This window comes from Empidonax traillii, unplaced genomic scaffold, assembly GCF_003031625.1.
Source record: "Empidonax traillii isolate 1590-97213 ecotype Southwest subspecies unplaced genomic scaffold, ASM303162v1 scaffold692:size495628, whole genome shotgun sequence".
NCBI lineage: Eukaryota > Metazoa > Chordata > Aves > Passeriformes > Tyrannidae > Empidonax > Empidonax traillii.
The window spans coordinates 141,568-151,730 of NW_020955885.1; the positions used below are offsets into that span (position 1 = coordinate 141,568).

At 45.1% G+C, this 10,163-nt stretch overlaps 1 protein-coding gene across 2 annotated transcripts in view; it reads right to left on the reverse strand.

Moving 5' to 3' along the window:
• Nucleotides 1–10,163, reverse strand: part of E2F3 (E2F transcription factor 3) — a 43,332-nt gene that overhangs the window by 31,605 nt on the left and 1,564 nt on the right. The window contains exon 1 of one of the 2 annotated variants that reach the window (XM_027899861.1): nt 1,115–1,188. The exons of the other annotated variant lie outside the window; for it this stretch is intronic. Within the exon in view, the coding sequence (XP_027755662.1) occupies nt 1,115–1,117 (3 nt within the window). The 5' untranslated portion in view covers nt 1,118–1,188. Of the gene's footprint in view, nt 1–1,114; nt 1,189–10,163 lie in introns of those variants that run through there. 2 annotated transcript variants of the gene reach the window in all.

A 10,163-nucleotide genomic window follows, 5' to 3' on the forward strand; every position in this document is an offset into this window, starting at 1 on the left:
GCCAAGGCCAGCAGCAACATGAAGAGCATCTTTAGAAAACAGGTCACAAGCAGCACCCTTTCCTTCTCCAGGCAGAAGACATCCTATGTTGCATGATCTGGACTTTGAATGCTCCCACCTTTCTGCAGAGCAGCTGAAGCAGAGGACCACTGGGAAGGATGCTGCTAACCCCTAGATCTGGAAGAACCCTCCCACAGTGGCCCTGCAGCACAGGGGAAATACACCCTGAAGTTCCTCTGCCTGTAATCCAAGAAGGCAGCTGGTGGCACTGCATGGAAGACAGTCGTAGAGAAGTTTGCCAGCAGGAACAAAAGGGTAACAAGAATGCCAAACGGCAATGGTCATTACTTTTTTTTTTTTTTTAAAAGCAAAAATAAAACCAAGCAACAAAAAATGTGACTAGCAGTAGAAATCGGAGAGGAAATTAGAGTGATTTTATAGAAAGCATGAATCAGTCATACCAAAAGCCACCTGAATTTTTTTCTCTATCATATGCAATTTCTCATGTTCTTTTATGTCATCTTCTCAGTGTCAGTTTTCGAGAGAACAATTCTCAGCTCAGCATGACAGAACAGTAATACCGACGGGCATGCAGAACATTAGCATGTTATAAATAAACTGCTAATTTGAGGTGGGAAAAATCATCAAGGCAGCTCTTATGATTAAGAACCAGAGAGAAAATGAGCAACTTGCTTATGCTTTCAGGACACTGCATTTTACGAAAAAAGCAAGCTGCTTCTAATTCCTAAGGGAAAAAGAGAACAAACCCAGTGAAATACCCCGCTTTTGAGACAAAGAAGCCGGTGAAAATGCTATTATAATTTTTAAAGCCCTCCCTGCACCCACCTCAAGTAGTAAGTTGTCTTTTCTACCAGCTCAAGAGCTTCGTGCTTAAGAGTACTACAGCGAGGTTGTGAAGTTTCAGCTTCCTCTCACCCTACTCGCAGTTTTACATAACTCCCAAGATACGCTTTTTGGCTACAGACATTGCGCAGCTGAAAAAAAAAAAAAAAAAGAAAAAAAGAACCCACCCAAAAAAAAAAGTACAAGGTGCAGAAGCGTTATACGGCAATTTGGATCTGGGTTACTTGGAGCCGCTCAATAAAACTCTTACCATGAAAAGTAAAACTTTATTCCGCTGAGCCGACAGCCAGGATTATTCGTGCCTGCGATAGCCCTGATCAACACCCTCCGTCTGCCCTGCGTGGGGTTCCCTTCCCACCCTGTCCCCAGCCTGCAGGGACAGATAACTCCCCGCCGCAGCACGGCTGCCACCTCGGGTATTATTTCTGTACGTCTCCAGCATTGTCACTCCATACCAGCGCGCCACTTACTAAGCGTTATTACAAAAATTTCTGCGAATATCTCTGTTTTCCACGAGCAAGGGATAATGGCCTCATTGCAATAGCCTTGATAAAAGCTCCAACAAGACAGCTTTCAGATATTGCCACACAAAAGCCTTCTGTGAGAGCTGTAACCAACATCAATTCCCGCTACGCGAAGACATTAGACAAAGTGTGAACTAGCTTACTGTATGGGGACAAAAAACTGACTGTCAATGTGTGGGACCAGCGCTGTCTAAAAACACAACGCTGGCAAGGCAAAATAGCACCAGAATATATACATGGTAATTGCCATTTAATTCCAGAATTAGCAGCACAAGAAAACAAGTTCTGAAGGCGCTATTAGGTTACTAGCATTACTCAAGACATTATAATTCCACATAATTCCATTTCTAGCGTTCCTGGTTGGAAAAACAACTTTATAAACAGCAGATGTTAAAAACACCCAAGCAGAAGGTGAAGGAAAACCCAGTTTCCATTACAGAAGCACTCAGAGAACACAACAAACCCTACAGATCTGCTCCTTAAAGCATGTATTTTCCAGCAGTGATAGAATAGCTTGGGTTAAAAGAGAGGTTTAAAGGTCATCTAGTCCAATCCCTCTAAGTGAGCAGGAACATCTTCAACTAGATCAGGTTGCTCAGAGCCCCAACTGGGCCTTCAATATTTCCAGGAATGGACATCTACCACCTCTTCAAACAACCCATTCCAGTGTTTCACCGCCCTTGCCGCAAAAATCTTCTTACATCTAGTCTAAATCTACATTCTTTTAGTTTAAAGCCATTACTCTGTAACAATCATAGAATACCTTGAGTTGGGAAAAAACGCACAGGATCACCAAGAACAATTACCAGCCCTGCACAGGACCATTGCCAAGAGTCACACCCTGTGCCTGAAAGAGTTGTCCAAACACCTCTTGAACTCTGTCAGGCCTTGGTGCTGTGACCACTTCCATGGGGAGGCCTTTCCAGCACTCAACCACCCTCTGGGTGAAGACCCTTTTCCTTATACCCAGTCTAAGCCATGGTAGGCAACTGGATACACACAGACTGCCATTCCACCTATGGCACAAGATTAAACCCTTTCTGTGCACTATTTTGTACTTCTCACATCCTCATCTGCTTACACTGTGGTAGCATCCAGAGAGTCAGAAGCCTATTGTCAACATAAATGGAAAAATAATTGTTGGGCCAAGAAGTTACATTTTTACTTCTAGACCTGACACCTCATAAATGGGAGTCTAGGAATGAGGGATGCAAGCAAGTCTACATGCCAGTTTGGTTCTGAACAACATTTGAAAGGCAAATTTGAAAGCTTTTATAGACAGCATAGTACACTCGCCCTATGGAGAAGTGTTTCACTCTAAAATTACATCTGTACTTTAAAATGTGTAAAAAAAAAAAAAAATTAAATCCTACAGTGCAGATTCAGTGGCTTGCAAGAAAATATGTCTGTTACTGCACTCCAATTTTAGTAAGATTTTATAACTAACGGGTAGAACCAAAATTAAGACAAAGTTATATTCAGAGCAAACTAGCAGAGAGCACCAATAAGCCTGATGTTCTATGTAAGAATTGGACTCTTGCACAGCATGGCGTGCTCCATTGAGTCCTAGACCAGAGACTTTTAATGTCACCTTAATTAACAAGGAAGGAAGTTTGCCATTGAGCTTCTTCCCCCGCCCCCCTTTCTGGCAGTAAGTTATGCAATATGCAACAACCTTTGAACCAACAGCTGTGCAACAAGCAAAAAAAAAAAAAACAACAAAACCAGAATAGCATGCTAAAGAGGAGAAAGTCTTTTAAGAAGTTCATTAATGAAAATTACTCTTAGAATCTATGCATACATAACCAACACATGCATACCATAACTTGGGGCAGGAATGCTGGAGCTGAAGCAGCCAAGGTTGATATCTTCTTATCCAGTTTTCCAACACAACTTATTTATACCAAAAATAGTTGCTTACATGTTTTCTACAGGTTTTTATTAGATCTTTGCAAAACAACTAGTGTCTTGCAGTGTCTATGCGATGAGACTGTAAAATTCTGTTGTAAAGACATAGAAATGAAAGCCAAAATAATAGCAACCTCTGCTTTTGACAGTGACTCGTTCACATAAAGCTCAAGATGCCAAGGACCCAACATCTGCAGTACTGCAACTGTGCACCACAGGTAACACCCAATAATCTTACTAAAAATCAGGTCCTAGACCCTTGAAGAAAGGGTCTGATATGCCATCAACCTTAGGTAGTGGACACAACAGCTACAAGTGATCAAATTAAATTCCCTACTTAAACAAAGCAGTGAAACAGGGGACTGGTTTTACTTTTAGAGGCAAGAATAAAGAAGAGCCATACTTGCCCACACAATTTAGCACACTCACAGAAAAGATGAGAGCTGATTCAGAAAAGATGATCATGATCCTCTATGCTCCACTTCCCATTCCTAACTTAGTCCTAGGCAAAAGACCTTCAGCACAAAAAGCCCAAGAGCTGCAGGGCGTGCACATGCAGCAGTGGCAGAGCTGGCATGTTAGTTTTCACATCATAACAGGTCAGGTCAACAACTGTTCACACTCAAAAGTAGGACAGGAGACTCATGACACGTACCAGTAACCTTAGGCTAGTTCAGTTTGCAAACTAACAACACATTTGCTATGCATTCATATGTGTCTAAAAGGAAGGCTAAAATGCATTAAGTAGTACACTCCTACTACACAACAGAGGCCATTTTCAATATGCTCTGGTTTAATCAACACACAATCAAGTTCCTGCCTTCTCTCTCTACAGGGCTTGCACATGGAAATATTTACCACACCTCACATTGAGCCCACAAGGCATTAAGAACTCCACAAATGCCACTAGAACCTGCAAATAGCAGCAGCATCCAAGCAGACATCACAGTACTTCAGGAGACACCCATGCCAGGCATGGCACTTCCAAGGGTGCTTTTGGACCAACTTACTTGAGGAAAACAGAATTGAAATAGTTCCTTTTTGAAAATGTGACAAATTGGGCAATTTTGCCAAGCTCGTCTTCAAACAGAACTGAAATTGAAACAGAGTGCAAATACCTCACCAGCAGCACCCCCATCCCAGAGACTCCCTCCAGCTCCCTGCAGCCTCCCTCCCACTGCACACCACTGGCCCCAGGGAAAATGATGGGGATTTCTTCTCCCCAGAACTACAAACACAACCCTGCTCTTGAAAAATAATGCAGGAAGTGATTAACTCTGCCAGCCAAAACAAAGCCTGAAGTCCAACTTAGTCATTTGTAAGGATGAGAGTTACCACCATACGTACACAGTGCTGCCAGCTGTAAATGAGATTATTTACAGAGACTATAAAAGCTGGAGATTTAGTTACTCTAAGAGCTTTCCATCTGCTGAAGCTCCATGCACTGGGCAGGGCTGCATCTATGTTATCACCACTGATGCAAAAAAAACCCATCCAAACCGAAGCCACAGCCTCCAACTCATCCTTAGCAGGAAGCTCCTCCACAAGGCAGGACTAAAGCCTGAGCACGCTCCCGCCCCTCCACACCAGCACCAGCCCTGCCACAACAGCCATGGCCAACACAGCCCAACACACACCTTTGGAAGTGAAACCTGGAAGGTGCCATACTCGAAGCTACCAAGACAAGCTCACGTCTTTGTTCGGCATCCCCCAGTCTTCCCCTCGGTGCTCCGGACAGAAGGGACGGGCTGAATTCCCCTCCTGCAACCACACCGGACCTACTGGCCTGCACAGGACAGGGGCTCCAACAAGGAACGGTGCTACTTTGCTTTCCTTTTTTTTGCACCCTGCGCTTCACAGTGAGTCATTCCTGCAGCAGTCATGCCCACTCATACCCTCTGTTCTAGACCGCCCATTCCTCTGCCCAGGGCCAGGTTAAGATCTTGCGAAACAAGCTGGGTTTGAAGAGGCCCCTGGCTCCTGCTAGGCCTGCAAAGTGGGTCTACCATGTGTTCAAAACATCCTTCAAAGCTGCCAGTCCCCAAAAGTTTCACGAGTAAAATCTCCCAACTGACAGACATGCTTGTTTTCACACTCATGTGGTTCCTTTATAAAAGGAAACCTTTATTTCAACATTGACGACTTTCATTTCAGGAGAAACTAAATGGTCTAGCACTCTTTAGCTTGGAGAAGACATCTGAGGACAGAAGATAATTTATCATAAACTGTGCAGAGAAACATATCAGAAAATCATTTTTCCCTACCCCAATATCTAGGATCACCCAAGAACTCTAGAGACGGCAAGTTCAAAATGAAAAGAAAAAAAAAAAAAGGCAGAAACAAAGAAAATTGTTTTTTTCCCTTTCATACAAGATACCTAAATGATGGACAGAACCTATTGTTATGTAAGGTCATAACTGCAGTTATATTCAAACAGGGATTAGACAAAAATCACAGGCCACTGGTAGCTATAAAACACATTGTAGCCCCTGACCAAGTAAGTGCTTCCCTGAATCAAGGGCTGTCCTGTGCAAGCCCTCTTCTTGTGTTGCTTCCTGAAGCGTTTGCTATAGTCATAGTCAGAGAAGTGGTGGGAGAACCCTTCATCTTGCAAAATACAGCTGTTCCTAAGTTTAAAGATTATTTTCCTTTTGAATGCTTGCACATACAGATGAGCGCTCTGTAAAAATTAACAGAGCAGCACCAACATACCTGGGATAAAATGAGGGGAAAGAAAATGCCTTTAACTGCTCAACCAGGTGAAGCAGCCTCCACAGAAGAATAAACTGGCCATAAAGTGACCCCGTCCAGCTTTTTGGTAAGCAGGCTGATGGCACAAGGAAAAGAGATTCATAGTGAGAAAGGGTAAGACCAACACCAGAAAATGAAGGCTTGGTGAGCCAGTTTAGCATCTCAGCACCAGTGCACTGGCAATCTCCTGACTCCTTCCCTCATCTCACTCACCTTATCCTGGGCCCAAGATGCATGCCAGACCTAATGCTTAGATTCAGCTGTTTTTTACCTTGTTAAAGCAGCAGAAAACCAACCTGTCAGCACAGCCAGATGCTCCCCAAGCACAGGAGTAAGGGAAGAACATGGCCTGGCCGTGGGCACAGCAAAGGCAATGAAACAGAGGAGACGGTGAGAGAAAAGCAAACCTACTTCGAGCAACAGTAAAGCTTTTGAGTGACTCAGCTGTTCATGGAACCCTGCCAAAAGCCCTTATCATCACAGGGCTACCATACTCAGGAGTTCTGGTGCAGATGGAGCCACACCAGCACAGCTGGAACCCTGTGTGAGGATAGCAAAGCCACCGTCAGTAAGCCACAGGCTATTCCTGTAGGGTTTTATTAGGATGCCCACTTTCCACAAGATGTTTGTCAGCATGGTTAGGGCAATCAGGATTTTCACCTCTTTGAATTCTCCTCAGACAGCTGTGCCGAAGGACCACACGGTACCTCCTTGGGCTCAGAAGCAGCTTGTTGCTGGAGGAGACGGATTTAAACAAAAGAAATTCCCTTAAATGTTACTCAAAAACCAAAGGTCCCAGACTCATGCTAGCATTTATTTCTAGTAACACAAACTATCAGGCAAAGAAATATGAAAATGGGTCTGAATATGAAAACACCTGTGTCTTCACATACGAACCTTTTTATTCCTGCAAAAGAAAGAAAAGCTCCTAAGTTAACTGCCCACTTCCTTTATGCAACTTACATGTTCTTCTCCAATACCCCAAATCCTTGTTCATTATTTATGTTCTATTTGGCTTGCTCCTTTACGCAACACCTAGCAGAAAAATTGTGGGTTACCCCACTTTTCTCCCTTTCCCGCTGTGACTTGCTGCGAAGAAGGGAGGAAGGAAGAGGTGCTTTCTAAATCAGCAGAAAAATGAGAGAGGTACTAAGTATTCAGTTTGGAAATGTAAATCCTCCTGCCCCCTTCTGAAGTATGCCGAACCAGCCTCTCCACAGCTCATGTCATCTAAAGGCCACAGGAGTTCTCTAAAGATATTGTTGTTAAGAGGATTTAGCCCCTTTTAAAAAGGACTTAACATGTGGGTGGTGTCTCCATTTAAGCATTTTCTCATGGCTAAGAAAATGGCCCTCTTCTTAAAGGCTTATCTTTATAACCCAAAGACAGTAAGAAATTCTCCACTATTTGAATTAGAAACATTTTGAGCAGCTTGCTTTTATAACAGCCCCCATTTCTGAGCACTGGGATTTGCAAATGGTAGTGACTTTCTCACACCAAGCGAGAAGGCAACACCAGCGAGACTGCTTTCAGGGTACCTCGTCAAACATTAATTTCTCCTGAGTTTTCACGGGGATCCAAGTTGATTCGCAAACTCACGGACACCAAGAGGGCACGATGCCACTACTCCTGCGCCATATCCGTGGCCACCACTTTCTCTTGATGGTCCATGGCACTTCCCAGACCTGCCATTATCTGGTTCAACCTGCTTGCCCAGCAGAAAACCTTTATTTATGTAGGTCAGGGTTAATTTTCCATCGTGGGAAGCCCAAGAGCCCAGAAGGGAAGAGGCACCAGCCTGTATTAGGGTGCAGGGGAGGATGCAGGATCACCTGCCCCTTGCAGCAGCACTGACCCCATCTCTGGCTGCTGGGGCTTTCCCCAGGAGCACAAGCTGATGGTTTGTTCTGCAAGGGTTAATTCTTCATTACCACTTGTGTTTAAGCCATGGCAGGAGTTCAGATTTACCTGGTGACACTTTCTATTAACTCCACAGGAATCATGCAAAAGCTCCTCAAGTTGAAAGGGTGGGCAGACCTGGTCACAGCCTCCTGGAGCCCGGGCTCACCAGGGTACAAGAGCCCGGTTAGTGACCCTCAGCCGCAGGAGCCGCCACAACAGACATCAGCAGAGCAAGGAACAGATTTTGGACAGTCACGTGCTTGGGAAATGGAGGAAGGTACACATTATCATCAGTGCAGGACTGGAGATGCCTATTGCTATGGACTAGGCCATCTTTCAAGGCTTTTCCAGCGGAGTTACACATACACAATCACAGATGAAATAACTAACAAATTCCCAGGGCAGAAGCAGCTTACTTTTGCCAAAGAACCTTATTCATTTGCTCACATAGTCAATCACCTCTCTGAATAACCTAAACTATACTGCTCTACTGACTCTTTTCCAGTCATACCATGGTTTATATTTAGAAGCAATGGGTGGGTTGCCAGTACAGTTACATCTGCAAGGCTAGAGTGTTTTCATAACCCTAACCAGTGCAGGTGTGCTGGCCAAAATTTAGACTTATCCCTACCATCTTTTGCATAGCAGGTCCTTGTTTCCAGCTGGGGGTCTCAGACCCATCCACTACTTGCAACTCAACTAATTAAGAGCTAAATTTGTATTGGTGCTACTCACCTGAGATTGCTGCCTCAACTACCCACTGTTTTCTTGCTCCTCTCACAAGTCCTTAATAACAGTTTCTCCAAAATTATCTGCTAGTAACTAAGGGGAAATACCCTCTCCTCCCAGTCCCAGAAAATGTTCCATGAGTTTTGAGGAAAACCAGCTGGAAATCAGAGAACTGTGAAAGGGCTGGATCATCTCCCTTGCAAGCATGGAACAGGAAGACAGGGCAGCATACTAGGGTGCTTCAGCCTGACTTCCCAAAAGATGGGTCTGCAGCAAACCAGCCCATCTCCAAGAGGGGCACTCAACAAGAGCAGGGCTGTCAGGGCAGAGCACCCTTTCCTGGGGAGTGCCATGGATGTCTTATCGCCCTGGGAGGGTGCCAGCCAGAGGCTGTAGATACCGCTGGCCTGACCACTCTCTTCCTCCCCCATCCCACATATCTCCCCAAAGTTCACACAGGGCCTGAGGGCATACGACAAACTCACAACTTTCTTGAGGACTTCTTTGCAGGCGGAGCCCTAAATCTCCTTCCTGTTTCCAAATCTTTAAAGTGGAAAGAAGCCTTCCTAGGTTTTTATGGCCAGGAGTTCCTCCCTTCAGAAAGGTGAACGGTATCTATATTAAAAAGAGACTAATAAATAAAACTACTAAAACAATACACGAGGGTCTTGTCACATCCATTAATGGGAAATTTTAGGAGTTCCTGTGACATCAGCATCCCTCCCACAAAGCCAAAAAAGCACGTACAATTATTCTCCTAGAATCATAGCGTCACATATGCTCCTCTTTGAATTCACTCACCACCACCTTCTAGGAATCAACCTTCGCACAGGACAGCCAAATATTTACAAAGTAGCCTGATGCAGCCTGCTTGACAGTGAGTGCTATTAGGATATGCTGAAGACCAAGAGCACACAAAAAAAAAAATCAATTCTCTATTACCGCAAAGATGCTTATTTTAAAAATAAAAATATAATACTAAAAAAAGCTTTGGATGGGATTTGATGAGCCTTGAAACTTCCATGACTGGCTCAGCAACCAACACCTGCAAAAAGTCATGCAAGAGGCAGCTCCTGCCTTCCTCACCGGTTTCCCAGCTGCTCCCAAACCTCTTCCAGAAGTATTTCAGAATTACAGCACCATCCCAATACCTGGACCATCACCGACTGGATGCAGGGTAGAGAAAGAAGGATGGGGGGGGGGGGGAAGGGAGAAGGGGTGTTAAAACCCCTTTTGCCCTGGCAGGGGCGCACCGGGGCGGGAGAGGAAGAGATGGGAAGGAGTTCAGCGATCACACGCCGCCGGGAGGGGGTCGCAGAGGCCGGGGGGGGAGGGCAGGTGAGCCCCCCACGACGTCTACGACCCCCGCCCGGCGGGGATGCCCCGCGCCCTCCCCCACTCCCCAACTCGGCGGAGCCCACGAGGGCCAAGCGCACACCCGAAATCAGCGAGGACAAAGAAAACCCCACGAGTGGGGGAGGTGGA